This window comes from Hyaena hyaena, unplaced genomic scaffold (assembly GCF_003009895.1).
Source record: "Hyaena hyaena isolate Hyena2069 unplaced genomic scaffold, ASM300989v1 scaffold_411, whole genome shotgun sequence".
Lineage (NCBI taxonomy): Eukaryota > Metazoa > Chordata > Mammalia > Carnivora > Hyaenidae > Hyaena > Hyaena hyaena.
Genome location: NW_024081040.1, coordinates 870,499 through 895,882, shown reverse-complemented (window position 1 = coordinate 895,882; position 25,384 = coordinate 870,499). Strand labels below are relative to the sequence as shown.

Here is a 25,384-nt window from a genome sequence, read left to right as displayed (position 1 = left end):
TCCGGTACCCCTGGGTGACTTCCAGGCCACTCCAGCGCGGAGGCTGCTCCCAACTCAGCGACTTTAGTTCGCGGATCCCTGGAATCCCGACCCCGCCCCTCTTCGCCGCCCGGCCGCCGCCAAAACCCGGCGCGAGGATCACGCGGCCGGGGCCGCTCTGGGCATGCTCAGTGGCCCGGCAGGTGGGGCCGCCGCGGGACGCTAGGTCCGGCCTGGAGCGGAGGGGCGGGGGTAGAGAGAGGGAAGTGGGCGGGAGCGGAGGGCAGAGTCGCGAGAGTAGCCGGCGGCCGTGGGGCGCTGGGCAGGTGGGAGCCCGCGTGGGCCGGGCCGGGATGAGCAATGGCATCGGTCAAGGTGGCCGTGAGGGTCCGGCCCATGAATCGCAGGTGAGTTGGGGGAGGCCTTAGGCGGCCCCCTGATGCGCCCCCACTCGGATGAGTCTAGTCTCCCAAGTCCCTTCAAAGGGCAGCCTGGACTTCAGTGTCACGGGACGGTCTGCGGCCCACTGGTCCCTGGCTGTGGCCTTTGGGGGCCTGGAGCACTTCATGCTCTGCTGTCCCTTTTACGCTGCCCTGTTGGGGACTCTGGGGGTACCGAGTTCAGGAGGAAGATTCCTGTCCCATTGTGGAGGTTTGCGTGTTCCTTTCAGAAGCGTCAAGGGATCACTTTCAGGAAGGCTTAGAATCCTTGGGGGCGGGGGATATAGGACACCACAGCTGTCAGAGGAACTCCCCTCAACTCTGTCAATTCAGAAGTTCTCTAGTAACAGTAATGTTACTGTTTAATTCTTAGTGAACGATGATTTCAATTCCCTAAGTTTTAATCAGTAATTTAGCAGTTCTTGACTTCACGTTCAAGAGTGTATGGGAAGCTTTAGCAAAGGTTTGACTTCAGAGGGGGAGAAAAATCAAGGACACTTAGGCACACGTGTTTGAAACCCGCGGGTGTTAACAGAGGGGAAGAGTTATAAACACATTTAGAATTTAATCTTGTACTTTTCAACAAAGTAATGCTTTTCAGAATGATTTGACTCTTTACTCACTCTTTACTCACTGAAAAATAATCTATGCTTCCTTCTGAATGACCTCTTTATAATCAGTTTGGAAAGATTCTTTAGAAGAGTTAGTTTTTAAATTGGTTTAACTTTAAAAATGAAGTAGACCTAAACAGGATGTGTCCTTCTGAATTGACAGCCAGGTTCACACAAGGCCATTTTTTTTTTTAATTGGCTTCTCAGTCAAGTTGTTGGACATTTGACTTACCATATGGCCTTTCCACTTTCTCATATCAGTTTGTGGAGGTCATTGTTTGATGGTTCTGACAGCTGACTGGGGCCTCAGAAGATCATAAAATCAAGTGATTGCCAGAATCTTTCTCGACTCACCTGAATCTATTTTTTCTCTTGGCAAATAGGGAATCATTCTGGGTTGTAACTCTTGGAAACCAGTGCTTTTGTCATTTTTAGGTTATTTGTAAAGCTTTTAGGGAAGGAGTTTGACTCTTTTTTGTAAGTATGAAGAGAATATGGATGTTTCTGTGTATATTCAGTCATACAGGACAAACAGACTCCTAAATCATTTAGACAATTTAAAAGGATTTTTCTGTATTCTGGATTTACACGGATAAAGAAGTTCCTTTTTCTCTTTGGAATGACATGAACACGTGCTAGAAGATTGTATTGAGTAACTTTAGAAAGCACCTGCCAAATGTATAGTGCTGTTTGGGGGACAAGGTGAATGACATGTTTTTAATTTTTTTAAAAAGGTGAATTTTTTTAAATTTTTAAATGTTTAATTTTGAGAGAGAGAGAGAGAGAGAGAAAATATGAATGAGCGGAGGAGGGGGCAGAGAGAGAGAGAGAGAGAGAGAGAGAGAGAGGGAGACACAGCATCTAAAGCAGGCTCCAGGCTGTGAGCTGTCAGCACAGAGCCCGACACAGGGCTCGAACTCATGAACCACGAAATCATAACCTGAGCTAAAGTTGGATGCTTAACCGACTGTGCCACCCAGGCGCCCCTAAGGTGAATGCGATTTGATGAATGTCTTCTTAAGATCCTGGTGTCTGATGGGGTAGGGACTACATACTGGTAGGAGCCTCCTAAAACATGGGCTGGTTCAGAGGGATGGTGCAGGTGCAGTCCTTTGCCAGTGCAGGCCTGGAGCCAGTTATATGGAGGGGCTGCAGGAAACACCCAAAAGTCATGTGACTTGAGGAGGTAGATCGAAGTGATGGTATTCATGCTTTCAGTAGGAAACTCTGGTGGTGCTATCAGGATTAGGGTAAGACATGAGGAAGTAGCGGTCTGAACCAAAGGTGGAAATGAGAGGGCTGGATATGTACACCAATACAGCTTATGACAGGATGGGAAGGAGGAGGAAGGGGAAGAACATAGATGAACTTAACTGAAGTTTGATGGTCAAGGAGGTAGAAGAGGTTTGGGGAAGGTGTGTCATGAAGTTCGTAAATTACCTCTTGGATCTGGGTTGTAGTGTGTCAAGTACAAGCACAGAGTTGGCACAGAGTGAGTGCTGCCCTCCTCTTGACCCTGTTGATTATCTGAGGTGTGGGAAGGGTGTCTGTCTCTTTGGTGGTGTTTAGTAGTAGACTTTAAGAAACATGGGTTTATGTCTCAGGTGATTTGAGGGCTGACATTTGGAAATCTTTTGCACATCATGACAATTTAAGAGTATTACAGTGAGGAGATTTCTCAGGAGGAGAAAATCTTATCTTTATGTATCAAGCATATAAATATATATACACACACACATACACGCATGCACACACGTATGTACATATACTTATGTGTGTATATATATAATAGGTTAAAAAAGTAATATTACAGTAGGAAGAAAAGGCTTGGGTACTGGGATATGCTTTTCCGTAGGACTCTAGGGAGAAGATTGGCTTGCGCATGAGGAAGGAGAACTAGCATAGCACATTGTCATAGCAGAGAAAGGAGACATGGCTCTTGAAGGAGGTGATGGTTCTTGGTGTCAGATGTCGTCAGGACAATGCCCTGAGGATGTGAGTACGATGAGGTCCTTGGTCTTGGAGACAGGAGCGTTGGTAACCTCCCAGAAGGCAGTTTCATGGGGACGATGATCTTGAAGTTGGCAGTGAAATGGAAAGAGATATACAAAACGGCCAACCAGAAGTATCTGACCTAAACACGCACATTATATTAGCAGTAAGAAACTAATGTTTATCAGTGAGATTGGTGGATGTTAACTGGACAGCTAGTGCTGGTGAAGGAGTGGTGATGAAATCATAAAGGGCCAGAACTTCTGAAAACTTTTTAGTGGGAAATTTGACAGTGGCTGTCAAGATTAGAATTTTATAAACCCATGGATTGGGCAGTTTCATTTATAAAGGTTTTATTTTATGATTGATATTCCTATCGACCAAGATCTATGTGTAAGGATGGACATGGAGATGTATGTGCAGATGTAAAATTTTTATGTTAATCTTCAGAGGAGCTTTAGGCAAAGAGGAAACAATCAATAGAAATCAAAGGCCTGGAATATTGGGAGGTGAGGACCTCCATTGGAGCCAGGCTCTAGAAGGATGGAGGCGTGGTGGCAAGATCTGAGCCAGGAGACTTTGCAGTAACTAGTTGTTGCAAACACACACCCAGTGCTTGATTCAGGCTAAGATGCAACATGTTTGTTTTTACTATGGTTGGGGTTTTGGTTATGTGGCCGAAGTAGTAGTTTCAGGTTTGAAAGGACTGTTATTTTTGCATCATGCAACACCAGCTATCTTTACTGAGAATTTGCTTGGTGGCAGTGGTACAAAATCTAATTTAATCTTTGTAACAGTCTTAGTAGGTACAGACTATTATTGTCATGCCATTGTACCGATTGGGAAACATAGTTAACTTGCTCGAAGTAATTTTCTTCCTTCCTTCCTTCCTTCCTTCCTTCCTTCCTTCCTTCCTTCCTTCCTTCCTCCCTCCCGCCCTCCCTCCCTTCCTTTCTTCCTTCTTTCCTTCCTTCCTTCCTTTGTTTCTTTCTTTTTTCTTCCTCCCTTCCTTCTTTTCTTACTTCCTTCCTATCTTCCTTCCTTCCTTCCTTCAATCCCAAACAGACTTGGGTCTGTCAGTGCAGAGCCAAGGTGGGGCCAGAACTGACGAAATGTGAGATCATGGTCTGAGCTGAAATCAAGGATCTCTGCTTCACTGACTGAGCCCCCCAGGTGCCCTGCCTGAAGTTAGTTTCTGAGGACAGTCAGTCCTGTACCTTTAGAAAATGAGTAAAATGTTTGCAAAAACTTTATTTGTTCATTGTTTTTATGGGCAAAAGTTTAACATTTATGTATTGTCCTTTTACGCCTTACATTTGTATGTCTCACGTATGCTTTTTTCTCTGTGATATCTTACATTGTTCTTAGGCCTGACCTTTTCTTTTTTACTGGTTTCATTTTTTAACAGTTTTACAAGCTATTTCTTTTCCCTTCTGGAGAGAACAAAATAATGATTTGGTAACTAATTTGTCCATTTCCTTTTGTTTTCTTTTTTTTTTTTTTTTTTTGCGGCAACACTAGGTGGCTCCTAAGTGCTGTCTGTCCTGTGCCATTGATCTGCCAGTGCTGACGGGGCTGGGGTCTGAGGGCAGGCTGCCTGGGTTCCAGGTCTGGCTGTCTTTTACAAGCTGGGTGAATTCCAGCGAGAGACTTAACTGTTCTAAACCTCAGTTTTTGCAGCTGTGATCTGGTGATAATAATTGTACGTTCCTTACAGGTTGGGAGGCAAGGTCTTTTTTTTTTTTTTTTTTTTTAATCTGTTTTGTTACTATCATTCACAGGAGAACACATTTGAAATCGAAGTTCTGTAGGTATGTAAAAGGTGTTACATGCAGTTCACGCATATTTTCTATGCTGTCCGATTTTATTCTATTGTCTTTTTATTAAAATTTTTTTAAATGTTCTATTTATTTCTGAGAGAGAGAGAGACAGCATGAGCAGGGGAGAGTCAGAGAGAGAGGGAGACACAGAATCTGAAACAGGCTCCAGGCTCTGAGCTGTTAGCACAAAGCTCAACGTGGGGCTTGAACCCACGAATCATGAGATCATGACATGAGCTAAAGTTGGACGCTTAACCAACTGAGCCACCCAGGCACCCTTCTATTGTCTTCTTAAAAAAATGCTATTTCTAGATCCACTAAACAGACTTCAAGATCTATTAATGAGTTTCAGTTGGCAATCTGAAAAACAAGCCTCGTGGGGGTCAAACGAGAACGTGCATCTGGGTAAAGCCCTCCATACGGTGCCTGGCATGCAGCAAGGGCTCTGTAAGGATCAGTTATCCTCGCTGTTATTTTTTACAATTTAATGATTGCAACTTTACTTAATAATAGATATTTGAAAACTTTTTTTTACCAAAAAAATATTTACTGAGTACTGGCAGCAGGCCAAATGATAGCTTTTTTAAAAAAATTTTTTAATGTCTTTCTTTATTTTTGAAAGAGACAGAGCATGAACAGGAGAGGTGCAAGGAGAAAGGGAGACATAGAATCTGAAGCAGGCGCCAGGCTCTGAGCTGTCAGCACAGAGCCCGACACAGGGCTTGAACTCATGATCTGCAATATCATGACCTGAGCTGAAGTCGGGCACTTAAACGACTGAGCCGACTGAGCCACCCAGGTGCCCCAAGTGATAGCTTTTTTTTTAAAAATATTTTTTATTTATTTCTAGGAGAGAGAGAGAGACAGCGTGAGCAAGGGAGGGTCAGAGAGAGAGGGAGTCACAGACTGAAACAGGCTCCAGGCTCTGAGCTGGCAGTCAGCACAGAGCCCGACGCGGGGCTCGAACCCATGAACCGCGAGATCATGACCTAAGCGAAAGTCGGATGCTTAACCGACTAAGCCACCCAGGCGCCCTGATAGCTTTTTAACGTGCTTTCTTACCTAATAAGGCAAGACTGCCTCATTCCTTCCCTTTTCTGACTCTTCTTAGCTATTTTTTCTTCTGATTAGCCTCTCAGGTGGACTTTACAGAATGTCTATCAAGTTGAAAAGAGAAGAAAGCCCCCAGTGGTATTTTGACTGGGATTGACGCCTTTAGGGTGTACTGAAGTCTTATTTTATGAGTATCAGGGAATAGTTCGTGGTGGTCTCTTGGATCTGTGAGGAGGACAGCAGCTTAGGTGTTAAGGGTTGAGGGACAACTGTCGAGACACTGCCAAGCATCAGGCGTCATGCTCATTTCTTTACCTTGGCAACTTCCTTTCCTGCTCCCACCAACTGAGTGACTGAGGGCCTTTTCTGCCCATTTTACAGAAGGGAAACTGAGAACTTCAGATAATAGTCACTGGAGTCTGGATTTGTACCAAGTCAACTGTACCGTCATTTCTGCAGCTCCTCCTTCATACAGAACACTGAGATGAGAGGAGGGCAGGGCAGGTAGGAACGAGAACAGTTACAAGGGGTTTTAGCTAACTGAAGCTTTTTGTAAGAATTTGTCGAGGGGTGTTGGAAGGACTTTCCCGTGTTAAGCTTGGGCTTTTATCCTCCAGTTTGCTGGCTAGTATGGTAGCTATTGGCTTCTTGTGGCTATTTCAACTAACATTAAGTGAAATTTCAAATGTAGTTGGTCACTTGCATTAGTCACATTTCAGATACTCAGTAGCCCATGTACTCAACCGTGCAGACATAGAGCTTTTCCCTCACTGTGGAAAGTTCTGTTGGGTGGTAAGACTGAACTGGCCTGAGTCCCAGATTTGCCTCCTCTCAGTTTCGTGCCTTGGCACTTAAGTGCTCTGTGCTTCAGCGTCTTCGTGTATAATAGAATGGAGATCTTCACAGGACCCACCTCATGGAGCTGAGATGGTGACTGAATGCGCTAACACTTGCTAACAGTGTTGGCCCCAAAGCAAGGGCTCTATAAATATTGGCTATTATTTTTAGGCACTGGGGGCTACTGATGGTTTTAAAACAGGGTTGTCATTTGCCGTTTTGTATTTTCAGAAGTTTATCTAATAGCAGTGTGGGGAAGTGCTCCCAGAACCAGCAACAATGAGCTTTTATTTATTATTTGCCAAGTGCTGTGCTAAGTGCCGTTTATGCACTCTTATAATCCTTTTGACTTTCCTATCATACTCTGGGATGCAAGACCCGGGGCCTAAATGTCTTTGTGAGTGGGCAGAGGCCAGTGCAAGAAGACCATAAAAACTGAAATATGACCCATGATGCTGTGATTTTGGACTAGACGAGTCGTAATAGGTGTTAAAATTCAACCAAGTAAATTCAGAGATCTAATAGGCTTTATTAAGCAATTCATGAATCAGGCAGCATCCCCATTTAGCAAGTTGAACGGAGCTCCAAGGAGTTGTACAAAATGGAAGGTTTTTATAGGAAGGAGGATGGGGCGAGAAGCTTATTAGCAGAAGAAATGATTGTTTCAGGCCAGGTCATCTTTCCTGAGGGAGAAGAACAGAGAGTCTTGTTAGATCACCTTGTCTTCCTACTTCTGTAGTGCTGACCAGAGAATTGTTGGCCGGCTGTGTTCCTGGGAGACATTGAAAGTGCAGTTACGTTAGATATTAAGCCCCAGTTTGGAGAGTTGGCCTAGCACAAGTAACTCCCTTTTTGGCTTGTGGTTTTCTTTTAACATAGGAAGGGGCACAGTCAAAGGATAAAACTTGCAAGCAAAATCCCGAAGAAGTTTTCAGCATATTTTTTCACTGTGAAAATAATATATGCTTATAAAAAATGCATGCTCTGCAGGGAAGTATACCAAATAAATCGAATTGAAAATTGCTCATAACTCCATGATCCAGGGATAGCTACTTATAAACTTGATGTATTGGAATCCAGCCTTTTTTTCCTTGTTTGTTTAGTAACATAACGTGTACATTGTTTATACCCTACTGTCTGCATTTGTAAGAGACATCCTGCAGACCAGTCAACAGGACACAGAGAAGCAAGAATCCAAGATGACTGAGTGGTTTGGGGTGTTACGTGGAAGAATGATTTTCCCCCAAAGTTAGGATGCCACATTGAGCTGGGCCAGGGGGCATGGTGGTGAGCTGGTTGGGGGGGGGGCATGGTGGTGAGCTGGGCTGGGGGGCATGGTGGTGAGCTGGGCGTGGGGGGCGCATGGTGGTGAGTTGAGTTGGCTCTGGATGCTGGTGGGCGACCCAGGCAGTAGGGACTCAGGTGAAGTATCAGCTCTGTGATGTGCATTTGGACGTGGATCCCTTGAAGGTGATAGTGGATGTGGTGGAGGTTAATTTTTTGTCCATAGAGAACAATAGTGAAGAAGGAGGGGTTGGTAGCAGAGCAGTATAACTGGCTGTGTGACCTGGGCAAGTGGGTTTTAGTTGCTCTTTAAGACTCAGTTCTTTTTGGGGCTCCTGGGTGGCTCAGTTGGGTAAGCGTCCGACTTTGGCTCAGGTCATGATCACACAGTTCGTGGATTCGAGCCCCGCATCAGGCTCTGTGTTGACAACTAGCTCAGAGCCTGGAGCCTGCTTCTGATTCTGTGTCTCCCTCTCTCTCTACCCTCCCCTGCTCATGCTGCCTTTCTCTCTCTCTCTCTCAGAAATAAATAAAACATTGAACAAACAGACTTAGTTCTTTTTTTTTTTTTTTTTTTTTTTTTGTAAAATACTGATTCTCAGGGTGGGCCAGGGACAGCTGGGAATCATTGAGGTTCTTTTAGGGAGTTCCCAAAGTCAGAACTGTTTTTGCAGATATACTAATATAGTTGCCTTTTTCACTCTTCTCTCATGGGGGTGTGGTGGAGTTTTCCAGAAGCACCATGGTGTACAATGATGTCATGGCTTTATGTACTTGCTCTGTGTTCTGTGTTTCAGAAGTTTCTATTTTAATTTCTTCTATGGTGACTGTCAGTAGATAGTACCCCTGTTCTGTTCCTGTGAGGCACATGGGCTGCCTTGGGCCACAGCCCTCACCTGGGCACCACAAACCTGGGCTAGGGAAAGGAGAGGTGTGGTGTGTTTGTCTGTTTTTGTTTTAAAGAAGAGGAACTGAAAACAGGTAGGGAGGTAGGGGGTTGGAGAAAGAATGCTGGGGGTCAAGGGAGGGAGGTAGGGATGGCTAGAGGTTTCTCACACGGGGTGTGGGACAGCTGTGATGCTCCGGGTGAGATTCCCCAGGGAGGGTTGTGCTGTCACTGACCCAGGGGATCAGGAGCACATGGAGATTTTGTCCTTTCTTTTAGGCAGACTTGACAAGTAATGTGAAGCGAGTGACTGATGTTTCCTCATATGCAAAATTTAAAAATATCTTAATGTGTGTAATGTGCTTAAACAATATGTGAGTACTGGTAGTTCAAAAATGCTCTTTAGTGACCTAGAGTATTAAGTAAGCATAATTTGGTGTTAACTTTGGCTTTGTTTTATTCATGGAGGCTGTGGGTGAGAGATCCAGAGGGTATCTGTTGTTCTGCCTGTCTGTCAGAGGTTATTTAGAAACATCCAGCTGTATAATACATGGTGCTTTGGTTTGGGGTTGGTTTATTTTATGCATCCTCATTTCATGATTAATTTTCTAAATTGTTTCAATAGCTTTTGCTGTTTTTCTGTGTTCTAGAAGTGGGGAGCAGTCTTAAGCTTGTTTTGTGAAAAAAGTGTTATAGCTCCCCCTACGGCCTGGGGGAAGATGTGATAGTGCCTTGTAGTCCCCAACCCCCCTTCCCCAGTACTGAGTGCCTCTGGTTTATTTTGGGGGCCTGGACTACCTTCTGTCTGGCTCCAGTTGCAGAGACAGTACAGGAAAAAGTCCTTCATGGGAAGGTGGGCATCATTCCCTTAGATTCAGCTTGCTGATTCCCGCCAAGCTCAGAGGAGGTTACCGCCAGCAGGACCTGGAAGGAAGCCTTCCCTCACTCTCCTGGGCTCTGGGCTGAGCACTTGTTTTCTGCTCTGTCCATTTCCAAATTCATTCATTATTCATTGTTGCTGCCTAGTAGAAGGGGAAATAGCTACGTCTGTGATCAGCATAGACACTTGGAACAAATTTCGGTGGGATGTATAGAAATTAAAGTTGGGAACAGCTTTCACTAATGGTGCTGTTAAGTGATTTCTGTCATCGATTACTATTGTAGCCACTCATTCACTTACTAGGAACTCTGCTAAGGCTTGTGTGGTTGCTATCTAATTTAGTTCCTGTAACATTCCTATAGGGGTGAATACTGTTAGCTCCATTTTATAGATGAGGAAACTGGGGATCAGAGAAAGATCGGGTCCTGGCTCCAATGTTATCACATTACGCTGGTTTTCTGGCTTCATAGCATTTTCATTATCTGAGTGTATGTGTGTGTGCATATGAATGTATTTTTGTGTGTTTGCTTTTTTATCATGTCCTTGTGTAAATTCTGGGAGAGCCTGAAGCCTTGTCAGTCTTACTCATGGATGTTTCCCCAAAGCCTAGAACTGTGCCTGGCAGAGATGGGTACTCAGAAAATATTTATGGCATTAATAACTGCTACCTCCCTCACTCCCCCTGTTCCCCATCTTTCAGTTTGTGGATATTTATAAGGAATCAGGAACCCCTAGCCCAGCATCTGTTATAGGGAATCAGGAGTCCTTAGCCCAGAATCTGTGGGATGTCTTGCACTGCTCTCTGTGAGGGGAAAAGGGAATTTTGATGGTCCCCTGTTGGGTATTGGGAGGACAAGAGAGGTGGAAGAGGGCTGAGGAAGAGCCTGTGTGAAGAATGATAGCTTTGGAGCTTTCCCCTGCATATTAAGTTAATTATACACAAATTGCACATTGAATACTCATTATGTTTATCTCTTAAGGTTAGAGAATTGGAGATAAAACACTTACTGTGTTTAAATGATACATAGTTTGTGGGACAAAACACTCATGTTCCTTTTTTCAGAAAGATGTTTTTTTAAAAAAATTTTTAGCTTTTTATCTTGAAATAATTTTAGACTTCCAGCTTCCCCTAATATTAATGTGTTACGTAGCCAGGGTACAGCTGCCAAACCAAGAACTTATCACAGGTACAAGGCTATTAACTATAGTTTTGGTTGACTGTCCTTTCTCTGTTCCAGCAACCAGCGCAGGACCCCACATCACACTCAGTTGCCATGTCTCCGTAATCTCTTCTGGTCTGCGACAGTTCTTCAGTCTCAAAAAAGTGCCAGTCACTTAGCTTGTGGACTGGCCCTCGGTTTGGGTTTCTCTGATGTTTAGTCATGATTGAACTGAAGAGGCGGTGTTGGTGAGAACACCACATAAGTAACATTCTGCTCTTCATTTCACAACATGACAGGGTACATGGTGTCAGTCTGTCTTCTTAGTGGTGATGTTGACTTTGATCACTGGTTAACATGATGTCTGCTGGTGGTGTCTCTCGTTGATAAACATCTGAGAGAGATACTTTGCGAGAAAAGTATTTTGAGAGAGAGAGAGTGTGAGCGTGTGTGTGTGTGTGTGTGTGTGTGTGTGTGTGTGTGTGTGTCTGGGGCGGGAGGGAGGAGGGGCGGAGGAAGAGGGAGACAGAGAATCCCAAGCAGCTTCCACACAAGGCTGGATCTCCTGACCCAGAGATCATGACCTGAGCTGAAATCAAGAGTCAGTGCTTAACCAACTGAGCCATTCAGGTGCCTCTGCAGGAAAAGTTTTAAATTTCAGTTTCATAACACTATTTTTTTTCCACATGGGAACACACTTCAGATGTTCTAATAAAAGTTATTGTGAATATAAGATTCATTTAGAATATTCCCCCCCCCCAACTTTGTGAAAAAGGATTTATCATACTTAAAATGAAAGACATTTGTGTTTTTCGAAGGCTGATGGTGATAGGGCAGACTGTGTACTTCTGACATCTACAGTAAGACGTTTATTAGCTCAACACATGCTGATGTGTTCTATTCTCTACTGTTTCATTAAAGAAAAAAAACTATAGTTGTTATCCACTAAATTGATTTTAAGATCTGCACTTTGGAAAACACTAGTGTAGTGGATTTATTGTCCAGAACAGAAGTTGGGAAAATCTTTTTTTTTTTTTTTTTTTGTGAGAGAGCATCAAAGTTAGGATTCTGTTAGATTGAAAGTCAATCCTGTTTCCTCTAAGAGGCTGAAGAGCTCATGATCCCAGGAGGATAAATCAAGCTTAGAAGGAGATTTTTCAACTTTTAAGAGGCTAGGATTCTGAACGCCCCCCATGAGATGTCTACTCTCAGGAGCTTGCTTTCTTGAGCCCTCATGGCCTCGTGGTCTCTCGCCAGGTTACACCTGCTGATTCTTATTCTCAGAGTTTTATTAACAGAGTCTGAGCCATCACAGTGATTCTGCTTGGGGCAGAGGTAAATCACTCTGTGAACTCCATCTTAGTGGGACTTAAAGGTCCCTAGGAAGGGGCTTTAAGGAAGAAATCATTCAAGGTGATGGAGACTAGCTCAAAAGTGAGAAAAATTGCAGAGATGAAGCTTTTAAGAATAGATTTTGGTCTCTTTTTCCTAAAGTTTTCCTATGAGCTGTCTCTACTTGATCAGGTTGAAAGGCACTTGTGAGAAAAATGTCACTAGTCCTGGGCTGGGAGTCATATATGATAATCCAAATAAGCTGCTTTTCTTTTCTACTTTCTCTTCTTAGTTTTGCAGTGGGGTGGTGCCTTACCTGCTGGGCATCCTGGAAGTAGTGGGTAAGAAGTCGGTCCTATCTGAAATGCCGATTTCATCTCTTGCTTGAACATCCTTTGCTAGGAACCAGCACCCACAGAGTACTTCCCACTCCCCCTCCCATCCCCCTAGCCACAGGTGGTATAGTCCTTCTTTTCCTCTTATTTTAATACTTAAGAATTTTTCATTTTGAAACATTGACACAAAGTTGCAGAGTAGGGCAGAGTTTTCACGTAGCTTTTGCCCAACTTCCCTAAATATTATAATCCTAAAAAGCTATAATTAGGAACCAGCACAGTCATGTTGATACAGTACTATTCATTAATCTGACTTGTTCACATTTCCCAAATTTCCCCAATAGTGTCTTTTTTCGGGTCTCAGATCCAGTCCAAGATCGCACAGTGCATTTAGTTGTCTTGTAAAACATCTTCTTAATTAAGCTTTTTTTGTTCTTAGGCCCAACTTTGCCTTTCCTGATAGGATATTAAGAGTAAGAGTAGATAACATTTCCCTTAGAGTAACTCTGTCTGTTTGAAAGATTGAGGAATTCTGTCTCTTGGCACCCTTTTTTGGAAAGTAGACAGACACTTTTAGCTGTTAAGACCTTGGTTGGATTCGTTGTTCCATATGTCAAATGGAAAGGACTTGTGGGGATCTTTCGTCCTTGATGGGGTGGAAAGGTTTGGAATTTGGAATGATTTTGGGGGGAAGGAGGTCTTAGTGATGTGTCCAGAATTTTTTTTTAAGTTTTATTTTGAGAGAGAAAGAGAGAAACCACATATGAACGTGCATGAGTGAGTGGGGCAAGGCCAGAGAGAGAGAAACAAGCAGGCTCCACACTGTCAGCACAGAGCCTGATGCAGGGCTCGATCTCATGAACCAAAAGATCATGACCTGAGCTGAAACAAGAGTCAGATGCTTTTTTTTTTTTAACAAATAGTTTATTGTCAAGCTGGTTTCCACATAACACCCAGTGCTCATCCCCACAAGTGCTCTCCTCCATGCCCATCTCCTCACCCCCCCACACCCATGAGTCCTCAGTTTGTTCTCAGCATTCAAGAGTCTCTCATGGTTTGCCTCTCTCCCTTTCCCCCACCATTTTCCCCCTTCTTCTCCCCCATGGTCCTCTGTTAAGTTCCTCCTAATCCTCCTATACGTGCAAACATATGATATTTGTCCTTTTCTGCCAAGAGTCAGATGCTTTAACCAACTGAGCCACCTAGGTGCCCCTCAAGGATTGGTTTTAGACATAATTAGTTAAATTGGTAGTACAGGGGCCACAAACTCAATGCCTACGGGGACCAGATAGCCTGCAGCAATCCACATTACAAACTCTGAGTCGGGGAGATCATCGTGTGTCAAGGGGCACTTGCTAGTTTCTCTAGCAGATTTACCTCCACATTTTAATGACTTCATACTGAAGTTACCACCGATGTTGATCTGTTGCTCATATAAGCAGATAGATCACTGTGTGTAGTTCCTAGTCAGCAGGTGCTTTTCTGTTTCCTGGAGGCTTTGCTCTCTGGGACCTCACCATCCTCTCTCTCCAGCTAGCGGGAGGGAATTGGAGGGTATTGGGGTGCACCCACCTCCTTGGTGTGGAAGAGATATGTCGCTAGTGCTTACCTCCTATTGGCCACATGGCCACACCTGGCTGCACAGAAGGCTGGGAACTGTAGTTACTTTACTGGCTGGGATACCACTTCTTGGAGATAATTCTGAACTGTAAAGGGGAAGTTTTGTAGTTCTGCACCCTGTGTCTTGAGAGGCGACTCCATCTCTTCCAGCCAGTGATATCATTGAGGATCTTTGCACTTACCTTCCCATGTGGTACAGGTATGGAAACCCAGATGTCCACATGTCCTGTTTCTTCCATCCTAGTTAGATGTTCCCTCCTTAGTTATCTCATTGAAAATATCCTCTCCCACCCCTGGTGCTTCCTATCTCCCTTCTCAACTTTTTATTTTGTTTATCACTCTTACCATAGTTTGGCCTACTATGTATTTTCCTTTTTTATTGGCTTATTGTCAGAATCCCTTTATGAGGAGAGGGGCCGTTCCTGTCTTGTTCTTGGATACCTTTCTGTGCTTGACATGTGTTCAAGTGTTGAATAAGATGGGAACATGGACTGTTGAAATCCTCCAAATTTCGCAAGTTGGCTAGGAATATAGCTAAAACAAACAAGCAAACGTTACTGTGCAGGCCAAGCAAACCATTTCTGTGGGTGTGACCCTGGCTGCTAGCCTGGGCCTTGAGTGGAGAGCCAGAGGCCAGGGGCTAGGGCTGGAAGACATGGGTCTGTTTTCTAGGTCTGCTGCTTGTTCATTGTGTGAATTTGGGTGTGTCATTTCACTTCTCTGAGTCTCAGAGCCTTCATCTAAAATATGAGACTAATATCCCCCCCTCCCACTTCTCCCCTACCCCCTAGTTGCTGAATTATTGGACTGTATACCTAACTGTGCTAGACCCTGCTCTGGGTGCTGGGGGAATGAATGCTTAGTGAGGTGACCCCAGGAAGCTTCCAGGGAGAGAGGAGGCTTGATCTGGACTTTGTACGATGGGAAAGAGCCATAGCAGAGGAAAGATCTTTTAGCCATTAAGTATTTATTGAGCACCTGTGTGCACAAGGTGCTCTTTAAAGTTTGGATATTCTTTGCTGAACAGGATGATAAAGTGGCTGCCCCCACAGAACTTACATTCTAGTATATGGCTGTCTAATAGAAAGGTGGTGTCAGCCATATATGTAATTTAAAATTTTCTGGTACTCACATTAAAAAAAAAAAAAGAAATAGGTGAAATTAGCTTTATCTAATTTAACCCATTATATTCAGAATGACATTTCAATATGGAATCAGTAGAGTGAGTATTAACGAGATATTTTACATCCCTATTTTGTACTGTCTTTAAGTCTGGCATGTTTGTTATACTTACAGCACAACTCAGCTTGTGTGGTTAGCACAAGCAACCACATTTCATGTGCTCAGTAGCCACATGTGGCCAGTCACTGCCATATTGGACAGCATAGGTCTGGGAAGTAAACAAAGATCATATGTAATGGCAGGTAGTTAAAAGTTCTATACAGAAAATAAAGCAGAGTAAAGGTATAGCTAACCATGGATAACAGTGGTTAGGGAAGGACTGTTTGGGTAGATGAAAGAAGGTGATGAATATGGGGATATCTAGGAAGAATGCTGTAGGCAGAAGGAATAGCAAGTACAAAGGCCCTGTGGCGAGAACATGACTGGAATATACACTGGATACTGGAGGCCATCTGGGGGGGAAGTGTGGTGCATCATGTGGAGCTCAGGAAGCCATGGTAAGGTCGTAGGCTTATTCTGAGTGTGGTTAGGGTCCTTGCAAAAGTGAGAGAATGGGAGTCACCTGATCCGATGTCAATTGTTCATAGGTCACTTGGGCCACTGGTGGAGAATGGACTGTAAGGGGACAAGAATAGGAATGGGACTATTTGAGCAGGAGGTGTGAGTGTATATGATTATGATCATTCATACAATTATTCATTCTGCAAGCATTCATCGGCCGCCTCTGAAGTGCCAAGCATTGTACCTGTGCACTGGGGACGCCAGTGGGCATGATCTATGTTCTCAGGACGCTCAGGCTAGCAAATGAGTGACCAGCTGGTTCACAGTGGCAAGACTGAGTAGAGGAGCAGGCAGAGAAGGCAGGGGACCATTCTGTTGAGGCAGGGGTGGTAATTTCTGGATGTACTGTTTCTTTCCATGACTGATCACCAGAATAGTGTCAGGCTAAAAGAGCGTGAGCTTAGGCGACCCTCCCAGCACTGAGGTCAGTAGCCTGTGTTCTGTTGACTGTTGGGCAGCCGCTGAAGATGAGTCAGGGAGGTGCGGGCTCATGCTCAGCATGTGACGTGGGCAGTGGACCAGTGAAACAGGAGGATGGTGAGAAGAGGAGAGAGGAACACTGCAAAGGCAGGCCTTTTTCCCCAGGGGAAGCTTATTTCCAGTGGTAATGGTAACTTAGCCTGCACTTTCTACTAACAAGTGTTTTTCAGATTTTCTGCTCTTTCTTATGACCACTAAATGAATTAAAAGAATCAGTGGAAGGACTTCATTCCTCTTTTCCTGGAACATAAGTGCTTATGGAACTGATTTGATTGTAATTTGATCTTTGCTGGAATTCTTCTCTCCTTCGATTTTGAAGATTTGGAGGATTTTGTGGTTGTTTCTGCTTTTGCTGTCTTTCCCCTTTTCCCTTTTCTTCTGCTGACCTTTGAGAGGTAGCTCTTGCTAATCAGTCCTAGATAAATTGGATTTGTTTTCTGTACCATCTTTTTTAGCCTTTGAAGCATATTTGTGGTTCTTGATTTGCCATTTCTTATTTTATTCATTCCTTCATTCAGTGGACATGGAATGCCTTCTGCATACAAGAAACTACTTTCTTTGTATGTGAGCTTTTCCTTGGAAGGATACTGTTCATTGACTAAATTAGTGAGGCAGAGATTTCACTGTCCTATAATCCCAAATGTTCACACAGTGCTTAGTATAGTGAAGGTGTCATAGAGGCATGGATATGGAAGGGCAGGTACATTAGATGATTCTTGGGTTGTATCCTGACTGTAGAGTGCTTTCATGGAGTAGGCATAATCAGTGCTATTATAATTATGTCTTGCACCTACTAGGATTTCACATGGATATTGTGATGGTGAAGCATAATCTTACATAACTCAGTAATAAATGGGCAAAGTCTGCTAGTCACCAAGTATTCGGTTTTGCTGTGGACAGTAGGTATTTGGAGAAAGGAAGATAGTGTGAGCTCAAGTCTCCAGGTAAGGCCTTATGGTAGGAGTTGAACGTTGTGGTCTGACTAGGCTTAGTTTGGTGAGGAGCTGATGTTTTTGTAGTGACCTTGACATTTGCCCAGCTACTGAGTTTTTATTGAGCCCTTTTCTTTGGTCAGAGATGATGGAGGGCATAATCCTTAGTGAGAGTGACAGAAACAGAGGGAGCATCACAAGACCTCTAGGTAATGATGGTGTAATCAAGGCATGATTTATGGGGGTGGGGGTATTGAGTGGCACTCCTTCTAGGGCTGGGAGGAACCTTCCAGAGGAGGATCCCATGACAGGGTATGTACCAGGCCTTGTGCTAGACCAGTGGTTCTCATATGATTTTGGTTTTGGGGATTTCTGCACTCTTAAAAATTTTTGAGGACCCCAGTGAGCTTTGTTTTTGTGGGCTACATCAGTTTATTGTTTGCCACATTAGGAATTAAAACAGAAAAAATTTAAAACATAGGAGCACTTTAGCCATCAGAATGATTCGTCACATGTATTGTAGCCTCTGGAAAACTCCACTGTGCACTTGGGAGAGAACAAGAGTGAAAGAGGCAAATAAAGTCCTGGTATAATTATGAATATAGTTGACCTTCCAGAGGCCCCCACAATCGTTAACAACCACAATGCAACTGCTGGGTTGCATGTTGGGGATATAGTGGTGCATAAGCCAGGCACTGTCCTTGTCTTTGTTAGACTAGGTCCTGTGATACTATGTACGGAAGCTTGTAGTGAGAGTTGGGGTCTAGTTCAGACTTGGGCCATCAGGGAAGGTGCTTAGGGGGAGAAACATTTCAGCAAGATCGGAGGTGGGCATTAGCCAGGGACAGGTATAGCAGGCAGAGGGAACAGCATGTGGGAGGCCTGAGGCCTCATTTGAGGAGCTGAAGGAACTTCCAATGGCGGTGTGTTAATAATGCATTTGCTGGAGCAATACCAGTGATTTGCTTTCTCTGTGCAGCTTCAGCATGGTGTCATTTTATCCACTTGTTTGTTTTCAGAGGCACACATGGCCATTCTTAAACCCCTTCCCTGTGTGTCTTGTAGGCAGCTAAGGGCCTTGTTTCTTTGCACTTGTGTTGGAGAGCTTCCTGTTTCACATGCTGAACCGGGGCTGTCAAGCTTTGAAAATGCAAATGGAGCAGAGCCATGAAACGTGAGGGGGCTCAGCGTGCAGAAGGATGGAGACTGAATTGAAAAGCATAATTAATCATGAAATAACGGAAGGGCGACACTTGAGAGTTGAGGACTTGAGTGAAACAGAAGTGGAACTGCTCGTTTGATGTCATCATGTGATCGCAAGAGGCGGCCTTGGTCTAAGACAGCTAGTGCCTTTGCATTGTGTGCCAGCTCTTGCCCCTCCTCCCCTCCTCCTTTGAAATGTGATCCAAATTAGAGGTGCCAGTATTACGCCAGGTGCAACTCGAAACTTCCTTTGCCCTCATATAGTTGTTGTAGGCAGGGCCTGCTTTATTGTGCATTTACTGTTCGGTCAGTTGAGCCCCAGAAATGAGGACAGACCTGTTTTGCTCTCTGCCTGTTTGATTGCAGAGAGCGTCATGATATCAGAGTGCTTTCTTACTTCAGGGCCTTCTGGCTTGAAGACAAGGTTATTTCTTTCATTTCTGTGTAAATTGTGGTAGTGTATTCAGTTTCAAGGAATCTGGGATGAATTCTTGAGTTCAGAACCTGCTAATGCTGCCCCAGCAGTACAGCTCTGGGGAAAGACGACTTCATTCTTCAAAAGTTGCACACCTCGAGGGTATCAGGACATGAAAATACTGGCAAGGAGTCAGAAGGATTGAAAATTAAAGAGGGCAGCCTCTGCTAAAAAGTTAGAAAGAAATGAGAGAGAAAACCCCTTGCTGGTAGTTTCTTCAAGAAATCCTAAAAGTATTAGAAAACCTGAACAGATCACACCTTATTTGCTCCTGGCTGGGTTAAATCATGTTTTATTTGTTAAAAGTCACCTTGATTGGTTTCATCACATCAGCCAGCATTGTCATTGCTCTCTGTCCCTGGGGCACCATGGGTGGGAGAAGACAATAGAATCCTTTGAGAAGCTACTCAGATTCTTTAGATTTGCTGCCAATAGGTCACTTAAAAAAAAGTTTTTTGCTCTTAGAGTCATAGCCTGCTCTCTGAAGTCTCTCCGTTTTCTGTGGGGTCTCCACTCCCGTGTCTGGGGAGCTGGCAGAGAGCTGCTGAGCTGTATGGGCTGTGAGGGTAAGCTGACATCCTCTCCCTTTCTGCTGTCCTGTGGAGTGTGGTCATAGGAGTGCCATGTCCTCTTGTATTTCAGGACGAGTCAGAAACCCAGAGTTTCATATAAGGTCTTCTGAGTTTTTGAAGTACTGACAACTAGTTAAAGATATGTTAGAATACAGGGTACACTAGTCCTAGCCCTGTGATGCTACTGAAAAATATCTGGCTTAGAATGAATGTTTAAAATTTCTCCCCTACATCAAAATAAAACGCTTCTGCACAGCAAAGGAAATGATCAAGAAGACTAAAAGACCCCTTACCGGATGGGAGAAGATATTTACAAATGACACATCTGGTAAAGGGTTAGTGTCCCAAATATGTAAAGAACTTACATAACTGAACACCAAAAAGACATAGTCCAATTAAAAAATGGGCAAAAAGGCATGAACAGACATTTCTCCAAAGAAGACATCGAGATGGCCAACAGACAAATGAAAAGATGTTCAGCATTGCTTATCATCATGGAAAGGCAAATCAGAACCACAATGAGATATCACAATATACCTGTCAGGATGGCTAATATCCAAAAGACGAGAAATAATAAGTGTTGGTGAGGATGTGGAAAAAAAGAAACCCTTGTGCACTGTTAATATAAATGAAAATTGGGGCAGCCACTGTGGAAAACAGTGCAGAAGTTCTTCAGAAAATTCAAAATAGAAATACCACTTGATCCATTAATTCCACCGATGGGTATTTATCCAAAGATAATGAAAACTATTCAAAAAGATACATAGACCCCTGTGTTTATTGCAGCATTATTTACAATAGCCAAGATATGGAAGCAGACACACACAGAGACGCACACACCCCTACACACACAGTGGAATATTATTCAGCCGTAAAAAAGAATGAAATCTTGCCGTTTGCAACAGCATGGATGCATTTAGAGACTGTAATGCTAAGTTGAACAAATCAGAGAAAGACAAACACCATGTGATTACATTCACGTGGAATTCCAGAAACCAAACAAATAAAGAAAAAAATACAAAGCAAAAAACCTACTTTTTTTTGAAGTTTATGTTTGAGAAAGAGAGAACATGGGGGAGGGCCAGAGAGAGAGAATCCCAAGTAGGCTCCACACTGCCAGCACAGAGCCTGATGCGGGGTTCAATCCCATGAACCATGAGATCATGACCTGAGCCAAGATCAAGAGTCAGATGCCTAATCGACTGAGCCACCCATACATCCCCCTCAAACAGACTCTTAACTGTAGAGAAAAAACCTGATGGTTGCCAGAGGGGAGTTAAGTGGGGAATGGGTGAAATAGGTGAAGGGGATTAAGAGTATGCTTACCATGATGAGCACTGGGGTAATGTACAGAAATGTTGAATACTGTATTGTACAAGAGAAACTAATATCGTATGTTAATTATACTGGAATTTAAAAGATCTCTTTTATTTGTAACTCTTTACATCAGACCATTTCCCCTTACTTTTCTGCATTACTGGTGTTTTCAGTATTTGGGGGAGTTGTCATTTTTGAGTGCTCTTGTCTTGTCCCACTGTTTGCCGCAAGCATCCTTGAATTCCACTGAATGTTGAGAGGTGCTTTACTGTGTTTCTGTAAAGACCAGGAAAGAGGTTTCCTGGGTGGGGAGGGGGCTCCTGGTGGAGGCAGGTCTAAAGAAGCTCTGTGAACAGTGCAGTGCTGGTAGTGCTGAGGACAGCAGTAAGCACAAGCATCCACATTGGCCCGTCTGTCACTGTGTGCTTGGACTCTGCCCTCTGAACCCCATAGCCTCCCCTGGGGAAGGTAGAGCAGTCAAGACGCATCCCAGTTTTGGGGATGGGCAGGCAGGCTTGATCGGCAACACATCATTCAGTTAGAGCTGCAGGATGTGAACCTGGCTCTTTGGACCCCAAAATTCCAGGCTGCATTGCTCTGATTGTGGCAGACTGCACACGTGAGCCTAAAGGCTGCTGCTGCTTTGCTGAGGGTTTTGGTGGCCTGCTTGATCTTTTTCCCTCTCTGGCACCTGGCTTCATGCAGGTCCATAGTCATGGTTTGTCTTTTCCTTTGGGCTTTGCTCATGACATCCGATTGTTGGGGAGGCCCAGCTTGCCCCTCTGAGACCTTTAATGGGGGGAGTGGAAAAGCCAGGAGTTTAGGATGCTGGCCTCCCATGTCAGCTGATGGCCTCCCACCCCAGAGGGTGGATTTAACTGGTATGGGGTGCATCTGGGCATCAGGAGTTCAAGTCCCTGGGAGATTCGTGATTACTGGTCACGTTCCAGCTCCTGGACACCCCAAATTATGTCAGCAAGCTCTCCTTCCACTGATGCCTCATGTTTCCCAGGTGATGACAACATGAAAGTCTGCCTGAGTGAAGAGTGTGGCTTCTTCCTTTGTTCTGTTTCTTTGCTGTTGTGTGTTGTGTCACTACTCAGAAATTGCAGATGGGGTGTAACATATTCCATGCCTGACCAGCATGGTCTGAAAAGCATCAAGAACCAGGGCAGGCAGGGAGTAGTTCTTCATCAAGTCTGGCCATGTTTAGGCACCATGGAAGGTGGTGTGACTCAGTTTTGTTCCAAGAATATCCTGGAAAGGGTCTCTTGTTTCCCAGTATACAAAATATGGATGTTCCTTTAGGCAATGATTGGGTTTCCTTTTTGGACTGACTGCATTTCACTTACCATGTCAACTGTATCAGATCTTTCCTTGGTCTGGCTTCCCATGCTGGGGTGGGCCACTCACCTAGCCCCCCACTGCCTTTGCTTTTACTGCCTGTTTGCTCTCACCCACACCCATGGGGTAGTGGGGTGATCATGGGATGTGGAAGGGCATGAGCTATGATTATACATCTCTGTATCCCTGAGAGCCTCTTAAAGGGGAGACGTGATTGTCCATTGACCTATTTCTGCCTCTAGCCACTGTTGCTCTCTTTAATTTAATATACAATTACAAGCTTGCCTTCTGGGAGTAAGGAAAGGGGCTGCTGGGCAAGGGCAGCATGCATTTCCTGTCTTCAGACCTTGAGTATATAGTAAGAATAACTGGACGTCTTTCTCAAGTATTTAAAAATAAGTGAAAGAAGGGGTACCTGGGTGGCTCAGTGGGTTAAGTCTCCAGCTTTGGCTCAGGTCATGATCTCATGGTTGGTGGGTTTGAGCCCCATGTCAGCCTCTGTGCTGACAGCTCAGAGCCTGGAGCCTGCTTTGGATTCTGTGTTTCCCTCTGTCTGCCTCTTTCTCTCTCTCTTCTCTCTCTCAAAAATAAACATTAAAAAAATTAAAAAGAAATAAGTGAAAGAGTTTTGGTGTTTTTGATGTTCTTTTTTATGAACTATGGCTTCTGGATTGTGTTGATTTAGATAAAGCATTTCATAAATAAAACCTATGAGGATCAGCTATCTGGTGGTTCTTCATAGTTTTGAGATCTGGCTAGAAAATTTGGCAAAATATATTCTGGATTTCCTCCATTTCCACTCATTTTGGGAAAGCCCTGGAGAGGTTTTTAACCCAAATCTGCTCAACAGAATGTAAGCTCCTGGAGGGCAGGGCTTTTTGTTGGTTTTGTTCACTGGTGTGGTGAACACTGGTGGTGTTCACTGGTGGTCCAGTGCCCCAGGCAGCACAGGCATGATAAACATTTGCTGATGAATGGATGGATTTGGGGTTTGTGATGGAGATGAACTGATTGCTGCCTTCTTCTATCACATTTTACAGCAGAAAATGATGCATCAGGCTAGCTTAACCCAGAGCATTGCTGCACAAGCAGTACTTGTAAGCAACTGTGTGTGATAGGGTTTTTTAAAAATTTATTTATTTAGTTAGACTGAGTGAGCACACATGCATGCGGGAGAGAGAGGCAGAGGGGGAGAGAGAGAGAGAGAGAGAGAGAGAGAGAGAGAGAGAATCCCAAGCAGACTTCATGCTCAGTGTGGAGCACAGCCAGATGTGGGGCTCGATCTCATGACCGCAAGATCCAGACTGTGAGATCATGGCTTGAGCTGATATCAAGAGTTGGGCCCTTAACCTACTGAACCACCCAGGCACCCCTGTGTAATAGGTTCTATTCAGCCATTTTCCAGGTGAGGAAACCACGGCTTGGCAAAGTTAGATCAGGTGCTAAAGTCATAGAGCTGGTGAGAGGCAGGATTTCAACGAAGGTGCCCAAACCCAGTGCTTCCCCACACAAATATTAAACCATTCTGCTCGGCAACATCAGAAGCTGTGCTTGCATCTTATTCCACTCTGACTAGAGGTGAAGCAGTTTGAAGAAAGAGTCTTAGAATTGAGTACTTTGAGGCTTAACCTTTCTCCTATCTGATATATTTAGCTGGCGATGTAGTAAAAGGAATCAATCTTCTTTTTATAAGCCAGCTATTGTATTATTATTTTTTTTTATTTCTAAAGCTGTGACTGAGAACACTTTTCTAAAATAGAGATAAATCTGGAAGGAGGGTTGTGGTGATGGTGTGGGGAAAGGGCCGAGAAAACTTGTTTCTTTGTGTTTCAATGTGCTGCATTGCACGAGGGTGTCTTTCGGAGTTAAATAGTTGACTTAATGTCTGAGCACAGGAACACTAAAGGAAGTATTAGTAAAGTTCTCTGTGTTTACACTTACGCCATTTCTTTTATCGCCACTTTCCTTTTGTGAACGTGTTGCTTCTGTGTTTTGTAGAAGCGTATTGAAGAAGTTTGCTCATACGCACATTGCTATTTTTCTTCTGTCCTGTGATTCCAAAGCGACGGAAGTTCTCACTGCCTTGGTCCTGGAGTCAGAGCACAGCTGTGCGTCTCTGGGTTCATTTTTGCCTTTGGAGTTAACATCTGCTAGGTTAACTGATATTTCTAGAGAAAACACATCTGCATTTAGAAATTGAAAATGTATAATGGACTTTGAAGCATCATTAACCTCATTTTAGTGCTTGCAATTCAAGAGTAGGATCTTGATTTCAGTTCACCTGTTTTCATTCTTTCATTGCTTATTCATTCATCCATCCAGGTGCTTTCTGTATGTAAGGGTAGTGCTAGGTGGGGTATGTAAAAAGTAAGGCATTAGGTCTGCCCCCTGGAAATGGGTGGACTGGTAGAGAAGACAAATATGTAGTCCCCCAACAGTAAACAGGTAGAAGGTGGAAACTGCTATGATGTGTTATGAAATATCACAAAGATTTGTGTTAGGAAGTATGACACAGAAGATGTGGTGTGTTATGGAATATCACATAGAAGGTACTGGCTAGGAGAAGACTGGGAAGGCTTCCTGGAGGAGGAACATCAAAAAGCTTTGAAGGGAGAGTGAGATGGAGGGGGAAAGTACATTCCAGATGGAAGGAACAGCATGAGGGTCACTGCTAGTCCTGGAAGAAGGAGCGGTTTGGGATGGCATGGGGGGCTTGGGTGGTACAGATGTGTGGGAGGGAGATGAGGCTGGATGGGCTTCCTGTGGCCCTCCCCGAGCGCCTGATGCAGTAGACACCTCACGCCTAATTTAGGGAGTAATCCCAGTGTGGATTGCTCACATGTGCAGACTGGCCCATGGTTTTCCAGTGGGAGCCCAAGCTCTCCTAACTCCCACTTTCAGGGGGAGGTAGTTGGGAGTCGAGTTTGGTGTTCTAGCTTTGCGCACAGCCCAGAGCCATCTGCTGTGGCTTGGAAGTATTGACTGCTTACTTAATTCCTCTGACTTTCCTTAGTGCTGACTCTAGTAGCAACTTTCAGCAAGTCCCTTAACCTTCTGGGGCCTCAGTTTTTCTCCCCGCTAGTGGAGGT

General features: G+C 44.2%; 1 protein-coding gene across 1 annotated transcript in view; it reads left to right on the top strand.

Moving 5' to 3' along the window:
• The first annotated feature begins 286 nt into the window (after positions 1-286).
• KIF16B (kinesin family member 16B) overlaps positions 287-25,384 on the top strand; it is a 296,460-nt gene continuing 271,362 nt past the window's right edge. The window contains exon 1 of the mRNA XM_039252113.1: positions 287-386. Within this exon, the coding sequence (XP_039108044.1) occupies positions 340-386 (47 nt within the window). The 5' untranslated portion in view covers positions 287-339. The remainder of the gene's footprint in view (positions 387-25,384) is intronic.